Genomic DNA, 19,861 nt, shown 5'->3' on the forward strand with positions numbered 1-19,861 from the left:
ACCGCAATCCTGCAATATAAACATGCGGTAAATCTCATATTCCAGGGTTTTTTGATGAATGAACAATCAAATGTGTTAAAAAGGCTAAACACTGACAGCAGTTTTCCAGTGTTTATTTGAGTTGTTTTAGCATGTTACAGTAACATAAAAGAGAAAGTTCACCCACAAATGAAAATACTGTCATCATTTACTCACCCTCGTGTCATACAAAATCTCCAGAACTCCAGAAAGGAGGAATTTATTGCACAATTTATTGCACCATATTCAACTGGTGAAAGTGAAGAGTGACCACAACTGTCAAGCAAGATTTTCACTGAAAAATAAAAATCTTTTCCTCACACAAAGCTGTCGTATGACTTCAGATGACCTGAAATATTGACCACACGTCATGTGGAATAACTTTACTATGTTTTGCTGCAGTACAGGCACATTGGAATTATGTGCTTCAGCATACATTTTTTTTAAACCACAAAAATGTATTTTTCAGTAGTAGGTTTAGCTTTTTCTAGGTACACTCTCAGAAATGAAGGTACAAGAGCTACCTTTAATTAAAAGTAATGCTTAAAGAAGGACGTATTAAATGTCTGGATCTAGCCTATGTAAATCTAGCATGATATTCAGCTTTTGAGTATCTTTTGGTCTACTTTGCTGTGTCAGACAGGTCCTATTTAAGTGATTTCTTGATTTAAAACTAAATCAGTATGAAAAAAATAAGAAATCATTAAGGGGCAAACACTTTTCCACACCATTTTACAGTTGAAGTGAAAATTATTAGCCCCCCTTTGAATTTATTATTATTTTTTATGTTTCACAAATTATGTTTAACAGAGCAAGGACATTTTTTTTTACAGTATGTCTGAGAATATTTTTTCTTCTAGAGAAAGTCGTATTTGTTTTATTTCAGCTAGAATTAAAGTAGTTTTTAATAAAAAATAAAAAAAAACATTTAAGGTCAATATTATTAACCCCTTTATATTTCTTTCGATAGTCTACAGAACAAACCATTGTTATACAATAACTTTCCTAATTACCCTCACCTGCCTAGTTCACTTAATTAACCTAGTTAACCCTTTAAATGTCACTTTAACCAATATAGAAGTGTCTTGAAAAATATCTAGTAAAATATTATTTACTGTTATCATGGCAAATATAAAATAAATCAGTTATTGGAGATGAGTTATTAAAACTATTATGTTTATAAATGTGTTGAAAAAAATCTTCTCTCTATTAAACAGAAGCTGGGGAAAAATAAACAGGGGAGCTAATAATTCAGGGGGGCTATTAATTCTGACTTCAACTGTATATATTGTGGGTATTGGGTAGGGTTAGGGATGTAGAATAAGATCATACTTTATAAGTACTTATAAAAATTTAATATTGTAGTAATAGGCAGGTAATAAGTCAGTAGTTAATAGTTTGAACACATCTAAAGTGTTACCATATATACTAATGGTCAATATGATTCATCGTCCCCTGATTAGCCTGTGCTATTAGTTTCAACAGTTGTTATCTGAGAACAACATACAGTGGAAGAAATAAGTATTGAACACACCATGTTCATTCAAAAATAAAAAAAGAACAAAACATAAAGATCTAAAAATGTGTTATGTTTAATAATGGAATGAAACGAGGAGAAAGTCCTATACTGTTTTGGTGATGGCAGCTCAAAAACGCCTCTTAAATGGAGAATGAAGTCACATGAATTGCTCAGGTGTGTGTTTTTTTTTCACAAACTTCAGCAGAATGTAAAAATCTTGATGGTTCTGTGGATCTCTTCTATCAAATCGGAGCTTTATTTTGTAGTGTCTCTTGGATTCAAGTCAGATGATTAACTGGGCCATTCTCCAGCTTGATTTTCTTTCTCTGAAAAGCATTTGTGAGTTTCCTTGGATGTGTTTTGGATCATTGTCTTGCTGAAATGTTTCATCTTCATCCTCTTGGTAATAAAGTCGTTACACTGAAGCAACAAATATTCATTTACAAGAATGAAGGGCAGAGGGTTGCTGAAGAACCACTCAGAGATTTCAGCTGCTGTCTGGGCTTTTCATGCTTTTTTACACATTCTTTTCTTTGCTACTTTGTGTTGTGTTGTGTTAGTGTTTGTGTTCTATTTTTGCACATAACTTAATTTGTAAACTAATTACTTTAGTTGTTTGCTTATATGGATTTCTTTGGTTGTTACTAACATCCGGGGAAAATTTCAAGCGAGCCGCACCTTTAGAAATATGTTTTCTGAGAAAAATGGTGACATGTTCAATACTTATTTCCTCAATATGTCAAAATCAAGTCTTTCAAAGAGCTGTTTTAAATCATATTAAGTACACTCAATAAATGTAAATGACCTTTTAATATAGTATAATACAGTCTCTTAAACCTTATTTTGGCTTTTGAGCATGTCTGCTGTATTTTCTGAGCATAAAACTTCAACAAAATTGCACGGTCTATTAGTTTTAACTAAACATTTTCCTTAGCGCGTTTCCGCTCTGTGCTTAGAAAGAGATTCGAGAATCCTCCTGTCTGTTATGCTCAATAATCATTGTTAGGAAAGCAATACCTTACTGTAGCCTCGAGAAACCTTTCCAATAATCCGCTTCATCCCACCAGCCAGCCATAAACAAATTCAGCAGCTCACGTCCTGGGAGGCTTTGCAAAGTGTGTCTAGAAATACTCCTGCAGGACCAGAAAGAGGAGCATATTAAAAACTAAACGTTATGCCGAGCCAGAATCAGAAGTTGTTTAGTAGGTTTGGAGAGTTGATGTTGATGTCAGATAAAGGGGACAGAGATGGCAGAAGACCCCAGGGACACAGTTTGGATTATTGTAGATTATATCAGATTTGAGGAGATGCAGACGTTTTCCTTCCAGCTTGCTTTGCTACTGCATTGATGAGAAGGTCAATCATGTGATCCTGCATTTCACCTCTTATAATAAGTTCTTTTTTCAGACGAGCTGGTCTGAGTATTTCTGAAACTGCTGGTCTGCTGGGACTGTCATGCACACCATCTCTAGGGTTTACAGAGAATGGTCTGAAAAAGAGAAAATATCCAGTGAGCAGCTCATATAACTCACCACTCTCTATAACAGAGGTCTGCAGAAGAGCACTTCTGAACATACGACATGTCCAACCTTGAGGCAGATGGGTTACAGAAGCAGAAGACCATACTGGGTGCCACTCCTGTCAGCTAAGAACGGGAAACTGAGGAGGGAGGTTTTCTTGGCACACTTTGGGCTCATTAGTACCAATTGAGAAACGTGTAAACGCCACAGCCTACCTGAGTATTGTTGCTGACCATGTCCATCTCTTTATGACCACAGTGTACCCATCTTCTGATGGCTACTTCCTGTAGGATAACGCACTGTGTCAGAGCGTGAATAATTTTGACTGTTTTTTTAACATGACAATGAGTTCACTGTACACAAATGGCCTCCTACGACACTGAGGATTAAGGCAGTTCTGAAAGGAAAAGGAAGAGAAACCCGCTAATAGTAAGGTGTACCTAATAAAGTGGCCAGCGAGTGTATAATTGATTTTAACTTAATTTGATTGTAATGCAATAATGTGCACCTTTTGTAAAGCTGCTTAGGAACAATAATTATTGTGAAAAGCGCAATACTAATAAACATGAATTGATATAAATTGAATAAACATTATTATATTATTAATATCTTAATAATAGGCAGGTAAACTACCAGTAGTTAACACCCTGTTTAAAATAAAACATTACTCTTTATTTTATCCATTAGGAATGAATTGCATCAGGAAAAGTGGTGCCAGGACTTTGACGTCACCCGAAAAAGAAAGTTATTTCAGAGGCAGAGCAAGTTATTGCATTTTGATGAAAGATTATAAAGACAAACAAATCTTTTTCCTTAAAACAAACGCACACTGATGAATCTTACGCAATAACAGCAGGAACAGGTTTTAAGAAAGTAAACAGAGAGGGTGTATTTGGATTTCATGTTGACATTAGTGTAACGTTTCTCTCATTTTGATGTTGAATAGAGATTATAAGGAATATTGTGTACAAAACAGATATTAGGGATTTATCATTTATTATTTATTCAATATTTATTAATTTATAAATATACTGTAAATCGCATTTTGGTAACACTTTATTTTAAAATGTCTTTGTAAACACACATTGTATGTACTTACTATAGTAATTACAATCAGTTATACATGAATTCATGAAACTACTGTAACACTAGGGAAAAAAAACCTATGTGTAACGCCGGGGGTGACACACACAACTGGAGGTAAGATCCAATATGCAGGTTTATTCAACGTCAAGCAAGCAATGGTCAAATCAGGTGTGAACAGGTATATGTGGGCAGTCCAGAATCGTAGTCAGTAAACAGGCAGAAGGTCAGAAGGCAGGCGGCTAAACAGGATAACAAGGGTATACAAGACTAGGGTCTAACCACGGAGAAAACAAGACAAGGGGAAACGCATTGTAATGTCACTAGAAGCGAACAAGACTTGGCAAACTGGATGGGTGAATGAGTGGCTTATGAAGGGTGTCTAATCAGTCTCTGAAAGTCCTCAGTTGATGCGAGTGTAATCAGTCTAGATGAGTGAGTAGGCGTGAGTGTCTGGGAGAAGTGCATGAATGCATATGTAGTCCAGAAGAAGGCAGAAGTGTAGTCCCTGGTTATAATGGGAACCAGCGATCTCTGGAGAGCGATCGCTGGTTATCGTAACACTAGGGAATTTGCCATTTTATTTAAATAATTAAGATAAAATAAATACATTTTAAAAAGGTTTATTTTAAGAGGACAATTATAATTGCATCATGCAGTTGTTTTTTAAAGATTATTATATATTCTAAACAAATCTTTGCTATTAAGAATAGCGCACTATAAAGACAATTATTTTTGTTATTTATTATTTATTTAAAAATTTGTTTTTCTTTTGAATGCATTATTTTATTTAGGTGTTACGAAACAAACACAAATAATTTAGTAGTAATTTTGATTAATAGAGTAATTAAATTATATTATATATTTTAGTATGCTGATTTGATGCTCCAGAAAGAATCTTATTATCATTTTATCAAAATGTAACATTGCTTAATGTTTTGGTGGAAATATAATAATTATTTAAAAACCTGTACAGTTTTACAGTAGATTTAGCGTCTTTGTCACCCCACCTTTTGAGTTCACACTTGAAAATGATAATATACATTTGAGTCTCGATTTCTGCTGCAACATTCGGATGGTAGGGTCAGAATTTGGCATCAACAACATGAAAGCATGGATCCATCCAGCCTTAAATCAATGGCTCAGGCTGGTGGTGGTGGTGGTGGTGTAATAGTGTGTGGGATATTTTCTTGTCACACTTTGGGCCCATTAGTACCAATTGAGCATTGTGTTAATGACAATGAGTTCACTGTACTCAAATGGCCTCCAGAGTCACCTGAACTCAATCCAATAGAGCACCTTTGAGATGTGGTGGAAGGGGAGATTCACATCATGGATGTGCATCTGACAAATCTGCAGCAAATGTCTGATGCTATCATGTCAATATGGACCTTAATCTCAGGAATATTTCCATTAGCTTGTTGAATCTATGCCACAAAGGATTAAGGAAGTTGTGAAGGTGTAGAACTAAATATGTACTGAAAATTGCTTTACTACAGTTTTCAGCCTTTGTATAAAAAAAAAAAGTATTAACCCTCATTTAACCTATATAATATATTCAACCAGCTTAAAATCTGTTAACATAAAAGATATAGGCTTAAACCCCACAAGAGTCGAATCACGAACTCTTACTAATGTTCCCTTGAGCAAAACACTTAACCCTAAGGCTCCGTAAGTGTACTGCAAATCACTTTGTCAGCTAAATGACAAAATAGTAACTAGCTTTAAAACAAAACAATGATTCATTGTCATTGTGAGAGGCCATCACCAAACACTTACCGGAATACATGCTGTGAAAATGATGTCATCTGTATGAATCTGTACAAAGCAAACAAGTCAGCACAATATTTCTGAAGTGATCTGTTATAAACATCTGTGGTGCATGTGAAGGATTGTCTGTGTGTTGACTGCACACAGATCAGCATGACTCAGCAGAAAACATCTCGCTCGGTTTTAAAGTAACAGGTCATCCAAAAATGGACATTCACTGTCTATTTACTCACCCCCAGGCCATCCAAGATTTAGAGCAATTATCAACAACAACAACAAATGTTACTATGGTTTTACTATAGTGATACTAAATAGTCATTGACAAAAAGGTGGGATATTTGTAATTGAATTTCAGTCTTGTTAATAATTTAACATAATATAATTACCGTATTTGGTAGCAATTTAGTTAAAGTAACAATTCCCACTATTTACTATTGGCTTATTGCCTGCCTATAAGATTTTAACTGTTTGTTAGGACTAAGTATGATCTTATTCTATATCCCTAATCCTAAACAATACATAAACCCAACTACATTACTAACTAATAATACGTTAATTAGTTATTAGTTAATTAGTAGTTTTTTAAGCTAAAAGTCCTAAACCCTTTAGTGACCCTTTAGTGTTTAACCCAGCATACAATAACTCTGTGCATGCTTACAATAAACAAAACTTTTTTTATAGCGTGAATGGACCTTTTACACTACATTCTGTATATGGAGAGATTTCAGGAAGCTCCAGTCAAAAAGAGATCAAACATCTGGTTTTGGTTAGTGCTGGATCCAACTGAATCCAGATCAGCGTTCCCAAGCTGGACTCGTCTCCTTTTGTGATTTTAATCCAAGGCAGGAAGCTCGGGTCAATTAATCGGTCAGGGCCAACACTGCGTCTTCAGGGAGTCAACAACAACACAAGAAAACCCAACCTTTTGCCTTTATGTTTATGTTAATTCATTACTCCAAGCCAACCATCATGCGTTAATTACGACTATCATAAACACAGCGTAGGAAATGCTCAATATGGATACAGTCAGAATTATTAGCCCTCCTAAATTATTAGCCCCCTTGTATTCCCACAATTTCTGTTTAACGGAAACAGAATTTTTTTCAACACATTTCTAAACAAAATAGTTTTAATAACTCATTTCTTATAACTGATTTCTTTAATCTTTGCCATGATGATGACAGTACAAAATATTTTCAATATAGGCTTATTGTGAAAAGTACCCCTGTATACATTTCTGGAGAGCGTGAATTATGTAGCCAGAGGTACGAATGGCTGCATTTTGTCTTTAAAATGAACGCCACGGGGTGGTATGATGGCTTTTGTTTTCTCAGTGGCCGCCATGTACTGAAAAAATTTAAATAAACAAGTAAATAACAGGGTGAGAATGTGGTAGATCTGAAAACATTGTAAAAACAAAATGAGGGCTTTTCTTTATCTGGATTGCTTTTGAAAACACTATTGGTTGGGTTTAGGGAAGGTGGTGGGTGGGTCAATCAGTGTTTTTAAAAACACCGCCTGTTGGGTTTAGGGAAGACGGTGGGTACTGGTCAAACGGTGCTTTTTGAAAAAACTATCGGTTTGGATTTAGGGAAAATGGTGGCAATGATCAATTGGTGCTTTTGAAAACACCATCGGTTGGGTTTAGGGAAGGCAGTGGGTGCTAGTCAATCGGTGCTTTTGAAAAAAAAACTATTGGTTGGATTTAGGGAAGGTGGTGGGAGCAGGTCAATCAGTGATTTGGAAAACACTAACAGTTGGGTTTAAGGAAGGCAGTGGGCACTGGTCAATCGGTGCTTTGGAAAACACTATCGGTTTGGTGTAGGGAAGGCAGTGGGCGCGGGTCAATCAGTGCTTTGGAAAACATTATCAGTTGGGTTTAGGGAAGGCAGTGGGCGCGGGTCAATCGGTGCTTCGGAAAACACTATCGGTTGGGTTTATGGAAGGCAGTGGACGCTGGTCAATCAGTGTATTTGTAAACATTGTTGGTTGGGTTTAGAGAAAGGGATGGGTGGGCGTTTCAGTCAATCAGTCAGTAAGTTAGTGGCCTCTAGTGAACTTGTGCAAGAACAGCAGGTGTGAATGGCACTCGGGAGGGAAATTTGAGATCTGAAAAAGCCTACACAGCAGTCTCTGGTGAATTCATGAAAACAAAAACTCCAAAAAACATAGCTCCTGGGACGTATGCAGGGGTACACATCAATAATGAGCCTGGGTTGATTAGGCAGATTAGGGTAATTAGGCAAATCATTGTATAATGGTGGTTTGTTCTGCAGAAAAATATATATTGCTTAAGGGGGCTAATAATATTGACCTTGAAATGGTTGTAAAAAAAATAATAAAAACAAACAAGACTTTCTCCAGAAGAAAATATATTATAGGACAAACTGTGAAAAAATCCTTGACCTGGTAAAAATAATTTGGGAAATATTTAGGAGAAAATGCTAATATTTTAGCTTCAACTGTATATCACTATATTTCTAATAGTTCAAAATGCGTCTTCGTAAGTTCTGACAGACCACATCAAGTGCATGGCTTTCCCTTAGGGTTTACCCTGTTTATTTCCATTGTGATAAAATTATCCTTCATTAGTCAGTCTCTCAGGGTCCATGCAGTTGTGGTGATGCCATATTTATTTGTGAAGGGCTCAAGGTCTTCTGGGACGAAAAGAGTCACTATTATACCACTTTACTATACCGCCTGGCACCGGTTTCTCTCCCTGGGGGATTAAAACCCACTTTGCCTGAGGAAAAAAAAGACTGTTTGATAAATGTTCCAGCTTTTTGGGGGACACTGTCAAGTACTTGACAAAAGGGAGCATTGAGGACACTTTAAAGGGGCCCCTGGGGGACCGTATTGACTAGTAACTTAGACTACAATCATTATAAAAATGCCCAAAACTTGCCATGTACCAATTTGTGTGAAAACATTCAGCACTGGTTTGTGTGTTTGACAGATTGTTAATTTGCTTGATTTGTGAGATTGTTTTCTTTTTTTTTTTTTTCAATAACAATAACTAAGAATGGGATTATCAAATTGCAACCACTGCATTGAACTCTGTCTGCAAGCTTTAACTGCATGTTTGAATTGCTTATAATGTGCATTATAATGTGAATATGCAACATGCATCAAGACTGTCATAGTGATGGTTTGTAAATCAGTAAACTGCAGTTTTAATCTATTCAGAGCTAAGAGAAAAATAAAGTGTTTCTAAATATTGTAATTTTACTGTTGTGATTAATTTTATTTTATTATTTCTTTTTAATACGTTTTCCACTTAAATACATTACCTTTAATTTAATTTTATTAATTTTTTTATTTGTATTTATTAAATACTTTTTCATATTAAATATACATTTTTTTATTTGTGTAACCTTTATTTTATTATATTTTTTTATTATATGTGCTTTCATGTGTGTGTGTGTGTGTGTGTGTGTGTGTGTGTGTGTGTGTGTGTGTGTGTGTGTGTGTGGGTATCACATTTTATTTGTTTGTAAATTATTTTTATTAATTTGTATTTTTAATAAATCTTATTTCCTATTAAATTACCTTTTATTTGTACATTTTTATATATATTTTTTATTATATACTCCTCCCTATTAAATTTATTACCCTTGAATAAATAACATTTTATTTTATTTTTATTTGTATTTATCAAATACTTTTCCATATTAAATATGATTTTTTAATTTACTTTATTGTATTATTTCTTGATTTCTTTTATTGTTTGTAGATATCATTCTCTAAGAAATGTAATACTTTTATGTTTAATTTTAATTTAGTTTAATTTTTATTATTTTTATTCTATACACTTTTCTACTAAATATAAATTATTTATTTTTCATTTTATTTATTAGATTTATTAAATTCATTCATAACTTTTTATTTTGTCATTTCTTCATTCATTTGTATTTTTATTAGATGCTATCCCCTGTTAAATAAATAACTTTTTATTTATTTAATTTAATTTAATTTTTATTTGTTTTTATCATTTCTTTTCTATACAATCCACCCTATCAAATATATTATTTTTTATTTTATTTTTTAATTGTATTCATTAGTCACTCTTTCCTATTTAATATAATACTTAGTATTTGTTTATTTTGTTTGTTTATTTTATTTTATTTTATGCTTCTTTACTTATTTTTATTATATAGTATTTCCTAATAAAAATTACTTTTATTTGTTAAATTTAAATTATATTTAATTTTTTAAATAATTATTCTTATATTATTATTAACTTCAATTAAACGTAAACAATTATCTCAAATTAAAGTTAAATCATTAAAATATTTTTATATAAAATAGCATTGCACTGCTAATAAAAAAACTTTTGAATTATAAAATGACAAACCTTATAATTGTGTATAATTAATTAATACATTCTCATTACAAGAATATGAGAATGGAAAAGTCTGCACAGTATTTGACTTTTATAGCACAATTCTTGTTGATGCTTCATAATTTGCAGTGTAAACATCAGAAAAAAAAAAGTTGTTAACTAAATAAGTGAAGTTTTATAAACTAAATTCGAGAGGAGCTTGATCACAGCTGGTCTCTCATCTGCAATCATCAGATCAATCCAAGCCTATAAATAGTCAATTTTCACTTTACTTCCTCTTGCTTTATCTTCATTTTTGAAGAATTCCCCCATCCACCCCATCTTCTTCTTTTTCTCCTTTACCAGCTTTCGAGACCAACCCGATCTCAGACCCCCTTTCATGCTAAATAACCAAGCAGGAGCCCTGGGCTCAATTATCTCCGAGCTCAGGGTTCTATCCCAGGACAGTATACCAAACCGGCAATTAGTATCAAACAATTATTAAGTATGAACACTTGAAATAAAAACTAAATAAATCAATTCTGTTTCCTTTGCTCAACAGTTAGAAAACTACATCGAGCAGAAGACAGGGATGGTGCACATTCAGGCCGATGCCGTTCATAACCAGACGGCCACCATGCTGGAAATCGGCACCAACTTGCTCTCTCAGACGGCAGAGCAATCCAGGAAACTCAATGTGGTCGAAGCCAAGGTGATCACATTACACATCTACAGTTAAAGTCAGAATTATTAGCCCTCCTGAATTATTAACATCCCTGTATATTTCATGCCCCAACAGAGAAAACTGTTGCTCTAAACATAATAGTTTTAATAACTAGTTTTTAATAGCTGTTTTCTTTGCCATGATGACAGTTAATAATATATCACTAGATTTTTTTGACATACTAGTATTCAGCCTAAAGTGACTTTAAAGGCTTAATTAGGTTAACTATAGGTTAGGGTAATTAGGCAAGTTAATAGCCCCTTTCACACATACAGACCTTTCCGGAATATTGCCGGCAATTTTCCGGAAAGGTTGTATGTATAAACAGGTCCTTTTTGAAAATACCGGTAAATTCGTTCTGGCTATTTTCCGGAAAGAGAAGTTGTAACATTACCGGCAAATTGCCGGAATGCTGCGCTGTGTGAATGCAGAAGGAAGATTCCCGTAATAAGCGCGTGCACTTCTAGAACGTGCTGACGTGAGACGTCTGCTTTAGCCAATCACAACAGTCAGACGCATTTACGTCCGCGCGGTTTGTGAGAATAAAAGCCTTTGAATATTTTTCCAGACACATTTAGTTGCTAGAAGTTAGTCAGATCACGTTTATATGTTCTTCTTAATGCTAACTGTGTAAATAATCATCGATGAGATGCTTATGATAAGCCGTTGTTTGTTTACCTTCAAGCTTTGCGTACGCCTATGAGCGCCTGCACACGCACATATTATGAACATCTCGACATGCGAAAGTGATCCTGCGAAAGTTGTTTACAATATTGATCATCCACAGAGTTTGTAATTTAGTCAAATATTTACAAAATACAAGCGCAGCCGTTTAAAGCTCATTTGTGGTGAATGATGTCAGAATTTACCGGTATTTTGGAATGGATGTGTGAACGCTCTTTTCCGGAAAATTTCCGTAACGTCCTGGCCTGTGTGAACAGCGCTTTTTTGAATATACCGGTAAAGTTGTTCCGGAAATTTTCCGGATATTTACCGGTATCACTGTGTGAAAGGGGCTATTGTATAACGGTGGTTTGTTCTGTAAACTATTGAAAAAAATAATATAACTTAAGGGGGCTAATAATATTGTCCTTAAAATAGTTTTATAAAAAATTTAAACTTCTTTTATTCTAGCCAAAATAAAACAAATAAGACTTTCTCCAGAAGAAAAAAATATTATAGGAAATACTGTGAAAAATTCCTTGCTCTGTTAAACATCATTTGGTAAATATTTGAAAAAAAAAAAAAAAATCACAGGACTAATAATTTTGACTTCAACCGTACATACTTCATTAGTGTTGTTAAAACCATTCAGTGCAGATGCATACATTTACTCATAAATACATAAATAAATACATAATAATTTATAAAACTGTATAAGTGAAACTGTACTTTCAGTGAGCAAATATACTGTACATTCGATTAATTAAACGTGACAGCAATAACATTTACAAAGGCTTCGTTTTCAAATGATTGCAAAGAATCCTAAAATGATGTTTTTTTAAAGGATAACGTGACACTGAAGACTGGAGTAATGGGGGATAAAAAATTCAACTTTGTCATCACAGGAAAAGGTTGCATTTTTAGAAACATCACTGGGGTTTGAAGGTTTGAGATTACACTGACATCCCGGGACTAAAACAAGTGTAATATATAGATTTTTAAATAAATATTTGTAATATTCTGAAATTTCTCTGTCACCAAATACTTGTCAGCACAGAACCAAAATACAGATTAATTACACATGTAAATCTTTATACAGTATTTTGTCAATAAATAAATCAAAACCATTTTTTTAGAAAATGTAATAAAATAAAATTAATAAATAATTAATAATAATAGAAATAAAAATAAATTTAAAATAAAAAATAAAAAATAAATTAAAATAAAATAAAAATAAAGTAAAAATAGTAATAATAAAAATGAAATAAAGTAAAAATAAAAATAAAATAAAAAACAAAATAAAATAATGTAAAAATGAATAAAATAAAAATAATAATAATAAAAAATAAAGTAAAAAAAATTTAATAAAGTAAAAAACTAAATAAAATAAAGTAAAAAATAGTCACTATAAATCAAATCTAAATTTTCAGCAAGTGGGATGGAATAAAATAAAAAATGAAATAAAAACAAAAATAATATTAATAAAATAAAAAGTAAAAAACTAAATAAAATAAAGTAAAAAATAATAATAAAAAAATAAAATAAAAAATAAGTAAAAAATAAAAATAAAATAAAGTAAAAAACTAAATAAAATAAAGTAAAAAAATCAATAAAATAAAAATCAATAATAATAATAATACATTAAATAAAGTAAAAAAACTGAATAAATTAAATAAAAAATACAATAAAAAATAAATAATAATAAATAATTAAATAATGTAAAAAATACATAAAAAATAAAGAAAAAGATAAATAAAAAACAATAAAATAAAAATATTTTATTTAAAAATAATAATTAAAAAAAATAGTCACTGTAAATTAAATCAAAATTTTCAGAAAGTGGGATGGAATAAAATAAAAAAATGAACCAAAAGCAAAAAAAATATAATAAAAATCTAAAGTACAGAAAACAATAATTATAAAAGTAAATTAATTAATTAATCATTAAATTAAATTTAGTGTGATCCCTTATTTTTTTTATATATGTTAATACGTGCATGACAAAATATTGATCTTTTTTACATAAATACTGAATGATGTTGGAACATTATTTCACCTTTTTTATAAAAATTGTATTGCTTAAAAAATTTCTAAATTTATGTCCAATTTTTAAGAAAAATATTAAAACACATAGATGACTTTGATGTATAGTCTGTGTATATAAAATCATTTTTGTAAATAGAATAAGAAATTAAAACAAGATAGCAAAAACAGAGACCATATGACAATTTCAATGCTCATTTTTTTGTTGGTTTGTTTTTTAAAGGTTATGAACCAGACATCAAGAATTGCTATCCAGTTATTAGAGAATTCATTGTCAACAAACAAACTGGAGAAGGAGCTCATATCACAGCTTTCAGAAATCTCTAAACTTCGTGACAAGAACAGGTGAGCCTTTATTCAGTGAATTTCTTCATTTATTTCTTTAATTTCGCAGCCATTTATTATTTCACTGTTATTAGTCAAGAAATTATTGAATATGTTTGTTAACCTCTGATTTGTTCTAACTGAATGGTAACATGCTGGTAGCTGCTTTCAGGTCAGGACTTTTGTGAAGTTTTCAAGAGAGAACTAATTGTTCGCCTAAATTACATAGATTATATATGGGCTGCACTGTGTCTGTTGCCTTACAGCAAGAAGGTCCTTTATTTTTCCAATGACATTATTATAGTATTCAAATTCAAAATTGATTTGTCACATACAGTCATACACAGTACAATATGCAGTAAAATGCCTATACAGCTGCTCAAAACCTCAAAATATCAATAGCAATTAGGGGTGTAACGATACACTCAGCTCACGATACGGTGTGTATCACAATATAATGTTCACGATTCGATATGCATCACGATATTTGGAATAAAAATTGAAAATTAAACTGAAATGCAAATTTTACCAAGTAAACTATTTTTTATGTATTTCTTTTGTTTCAACTTGTTAAACTGAACCTTCTTTTAGAAAATAAATTAAACAGGACTGTCTCTGGAAAATAAAACAATTTAAAAACTTCTTAAAAATATTATTGAAATGACAGAGACAAAATAAAGGAACAATTTAAGTAAAGGTGCAAAAAAAATAAGCTTTCTATTCAATTGAATTTAACAGTAAGAGCTTAAGGCTTTGCTTGGTCACTTGCGTTTTTTGTGTGTGCAAAAAAAATCCACATTTCCAGGTATTTAATTCATATTTAATTAAATTCATTTAGAGATATCTCTAATTACAATTGTGACTAGTCAAAACTCATTTAGAGATATCTGCAAATATTTTTCAATGGAAGTCAATGGAGGAATATGACTAGTCATAATATATTTGCAGATATCTCCAATCTGATTTCGTACTTGTACAATTGTAATTGCAGATATCTCTAATTGTCATTCTGACTAGTCGAATTATAATTATGACTAGTCAAAATATAATTAGAGATATCTCTAAATATATTTATGGATAGTCAGAACAAAGGTTTAAATGCTAAAACGGCTTGCCATACGCGCGCGTCTATCAGTCCGCCCTCTGTAGTAACAGCTCACGGTCAGCTCACATCAAGTGGGATTTTGTGGCGGGAACTTTATATGACGACAGAATGATATTTTAGGGTGAATTGTACCTTATAAATACAGTATGTAACTCTTTCAACACCATTAGAAGGTATCCATGTCGCGGTGCAAAGTATGTAAATCACTGTGAAGACTTTAAACCTTAGGAGGTTTGACCCAGTATGCGTGTCAAAAAGCGGACAAGTCTAAAGCCATGACTGTACAACCGAAATGTTGCCAGACGTCTGATTTTGAGAGGATGGGCCATCCTCTATTTCAGCTCCACTCATCTTGGTCTGCTAACATTACTGCTGCGGCAATCTAAACTCACGTGCGACAGCAGGTGGAACGTAGCTCACGTGCAAACAGCTCAACTAATAAGAGAAAACGGACGTCATATCGTAATCAAATCGTAATAACGCCACGATGCATATTGAGACATTTTTGCATCGCAATAAATCGTACAACGATAAATCGTTACACCCCTAATAGCAATCATATAAGGGTTAAAAACAATAAAATAAAATAAGACAATAAAATAAGACAATATATGTAGGGGCAGCATGGTGGCGCAGTGAGTAGCACATACGCCTCACTGCAAGGAGGTCGCTGGTTTAAACCCCGGCTGGGCCAGTTAGAATTTCTGCGTGCAGTTTTGCACGTTCTCCTCGTGTCCGCTTGGATTTCCTCTGTGTGCTCCGGTTTTGTCCACAAGTCCAAAAATATGCGCAATTGTTGAATTGGGCAAGCTAAATTGTCCGTAGTGTAAAAGTAAACCCATCTCTTCTGTAATCACTTGAATCCATGTGAACAAACGCAGGATTCTTCTCTCCCCCGCCACACCACACGACAATCTCAAAATGTTATGCAATTCCGAGTGTGCCTCACACGGGTGAGTGGGCTTGACCTGTAGAAAACACACTCTTTCACCTCTCTGATGCTTTAACCAACTTGCACCAGTTTTGCACATTTGCCTCAGATACTTTCTTGCTGGCAGCTAGCTCTCTGCGACCCTCACATGGTCACCCATTAAAGCTAGGCAGTGCTGCATCCATTCAGACCACATGGGAAAGCTAGGTTGCGGCTGGAAGGGGTGTTAGTGAGGCCAGCAAGGGGAGCTCAACCTGCAGTCTGTGTGGTTTCTAATGCCCCAGTATATTGATGGCGACTCTATACTGCTCAGTGAGCACCGTCTATCAGATGAGATGCATTTAGATGAGATGTTAAACCAAGGTCCCGTTAAAAATCCCAGAATGTCCTTTGAAAAAGAGTAGAGGTTTAACCCCGGCATCCTGGCCCACTGGCCTCTGTCTGAACCATCCCTATATAATAATTGGCTTCACCACTCTGTCTCCTCTCCACTAATAAGCTTGTGTGTGATGTGCGGTAACACAATATGGCTGCCGTTGTGTTATTCAGGCAGATAAGGAGACTTTTAAAAAATGTGTAAAGTGCTTCGAGTGCCCAGAAAATTGCTATATAAATGTAAGGAATTATGGTCCCACTTTATATTAAGTAGCCTTAACTAATATGTACTTACATATGAATTAATAGTTTGTTATAATGTACTTATTGTGTAAATACATGTATTTACTGTGTACTTATGCTTGATTAAATGCATGTACTGTATGTAATTACATCTGTAATTAACTTTTGTAATTAGATTTGTAAATACACTGTTGACCATCCCTTACACCTTAAACCTGTCCATAACCCAACCTCTATCCCAACTCAAAAGCACCACAAGTGTTCTCAAATACATTATAAACACAGTAAGTACATTGTATTTATTTTTTGATGTAAGTACATAGTAGTTAAGGACACTTAATATAAAGTGGGACCGGAATTATTATTTTTATTTTTATTATTATTATTATTATTATTCATTCATTCATTTTCTTGTCGCCTTAGTCCCTTTATTAATCCGGGGTCGCCACAGCGGAATGAACCGCCAACTTATCCAGCAAGTTTATACACAGTGGATGCCCTTCCAGCCACAACCCATCTCTGGGAAACATCCACACACACATTCACACACACACTTATACACTACGGACAATTTAGCCTACCCAATTCACCTGTACTGCATGTTTTTGGACTGTGGGGAAAACTGGAGCACCTGGAAGAAACCCACGCGAAGGCAGGGAGAACATGCAAACTCCACACAGAAATGCCAACTGAGCCGAGGCTCGAACCAGCGACCCAGCGACCTTCTTGCTGTGAGGCGACAACACTACCTACTGCGCCACTGCTTCGCCCATTATTATTATTATTATAATTATTATTATTATTTCTAACAATTGCATTAACATTGCATTTATATTCACTTAAGTGAGCTTTACAAGGTGAGTTGGCTAAAAAAACACCTCACCTCCTTACTCTAGCATATATTGTTCTGAGCACAAACAGTTTCTTTGTATAGCTAGCACTTATTTGTATTGCCTCTTTTTGTCGAAATGCATCTTCAATTGTAAGTCACTTTGGACAGAAGCTTCTAGTAAATGACTCAATGTAATGTAAATGTGCCTGGTGCATAGAGAGGAAAGAGTGTAACCTACAGGTGGTTTGTCAAGCCCACTCACCTGCAACACACTCAGAACTACACAATATATAGCCAGGGTATAGATGCATCAGAAATGAAACTGATTGAAATCCATTCAAACTCCAAACAAGCAATAAGATCTTCCAGCGCAACTCATTTTTAAGGGTCACATCGCGTCTGCAACTGTAATTTTAGTCTCTCTTGTTGTTCTCAAAGTGATGTTTTCCCATACTCGGCCAGCTCCGAGAGCACAGCAGGGGCAAAAGGCTTTGTAAAAGGAAATAATCAGCCACTTAATTGATTGTTTGTAATGTTTAATAACTGCGGAGTAAGCACAGCGCACAAAGCAGACCCCAGGCAAGTTTCCTTTGCACACTTCCACAGCGAACAAAGGGTTTTCCCAGAAAGCTTTGTACCGGGCTCTCGCTAGATTAAACAGATAATGCTTGTTGTCATTCAACTTTGACGACCAATTGAACTGTGTTGCGAGCGATGTTTTGGTAGCTGCATGGGGGCATCAGATGTAATTATAAAGGACCGCTGCATTACAGAGCGGCCAGAGCTTTTTAATATTTTCACATTGAGTGAGAACCGAGAGTTTGTCTCGTTTCCAAGGAGACTTACAACTGTGCAGGAGAAAGTGCTGATAATTGCTCACAAAATTGATGCGGGTTTAGCTGAGGTCAGATTCATCCACTTAAAAAAATGATGCTTTGAACCAGGGCTGCATGATATTAGAAAAATCTGACATTGTTGTATTTTATTTTCCTGCGATAAACATTGTGTTAATGATCAGATAACTTGAGTAGCGTGATTTGATGGTTTTCTATGGAGTCTAACAGTGTTCAGGTACTGAAACTAAAACAATCAGTGCAAAAATGCTTTTCTTACTTTGCTTTGTCTCATTTCTAGTCCAAATATCAAACTATTCTTAGCTCAAGTAAAAATATAGTTTTGTTTTCAACTTTTCTTTCCTCCAAACAACACTATCTGCCAGCGAGGCGAGTAAAATAATCTTGTTTTTGCTTTTAAATGTAGATATTTAGACTAGAAACAACACAACAATTCTAAGTAGGAATTAGAGCTGCACAATTAATCGTAAAAAGATTGCGATCTCGATTCGACCCCCTAGACCAGTGGTCCCCAATCCTCGGGCCGCGGACCGGAATCGGTCGGTGGATCAATCAGTACCGGGCCGCACAAGAATTAGTTACCTTTAAGTTGGCAGATAAAGTAGCTGCATTTAAAGCCAACCTGGATTTGTGGGGACGGCGCGTGAACAGAGGCATACTGGACTTGCATGGTATGTGTGTGTGCAAGCGCTCACGGGCTGTTTGGAAAAGTCTTGAAGACAAACAAACAACGGCTTATCATAAGCATCTTATCGAAAATTATTTACACGGTTGGCATTAAGATGACATTTTCCGGAAAGGTCTGTATGTTAAAAGGGGCTTTTATCTGCCATTATCCCCAGGTGGGACCATCTCGTTGCAAAGAAACAAGCTCAGGGCTCCCATTGATTTAGCTTTATGGACAGTTTTTGATGTTTTATATGTTATATTGTTTGAGCAATGTGTTAATAAAGTTATTACTTCCTAATGTTATAATAGGATTGTAATGTTGGAGCAATGTGCTAATAAAGTTCCATATGAGTACACAGTGGATTCACGTTTATTATTATTATTATTTCAACCCCCCGGTCCGCATTAAAATTGTCAAGCGTTGACTGGTCTGCAGTTAGAAAAAGGTTGGGGACCACTGCCCTAGACGATCTCAATCCAGCATTTCTACAATTCTGTCAATCATATTTTCAAGTTCAGGAGAGAAGCAATGGTCTTCACATTCATTTACATACGTTGTTCAGCAACGTGGACACTTCTAAATGGTGTTGAAAGAGTAACATGCAGTATTTATAAGATATAATTCACCCCAAAAAAATGTAATTTCTGTCTTCATGTAATAATGTATTTGCGACTGTAAAATCACACGTGATGTGAGGTGACCGTCAGCTGTTACCACAGAGTACAGGCAGGTACGCGTGCCACTGAATGAAGTCTACTTTAGTGAACAGAATCTGCATAGGCTAATAAAGTTGTAACAGGTAATAACAGGTAATAAAGTTGTAAATGACATTCAGTTTGTGGCACAGAGTGATTGTTTAGGAGCCG

General features: G+C 34.2%; 1 protein-coding gene across 6 annotated transcripts in view; it reads left to right on the top strand.

The window, feature by feature from the left end:
- angpt4 (angiopoietin 4) overlaps positions 1 to 19,861 on the top strand; it is a 115,538-nt gene that overhangs the window by 70,324 nt on the left and 25,353 nt on the right. For all 6 annotated transcript variants that reach the window (XM_087258064.1, XM_087258062.1, XM_087258066.1 and 3 more), the window contains 2 exons: positions 10,794 to 10,943; positions 13,885 to 14,006. In XM_087258064.1, the coding sequence (XP_087114190.1) occupies positions 10,794 to 10,943; positions 13,885 to 14,006 (272 nt within the window). The remainder of the gene's footprint in view (positions 1 to 10,793; positions 10,944 to 13,884; positions 14,007 to 19,861) is intronic.

The sequence above is a fragment of the Danio rerio genome, chromosome 6 (genome assembly GCF_052040795.2).
Source record: "Danio rerio strain M-AB ecotype USA chromosome 6, GRCz13ab, whole genome shotgun sequence".
Lineage (NCBI taxonomy): Eukaryota > Metazoa > Chordata > Actinopteri > Cypriniformes > Danionidae > Danio > Danio rerio.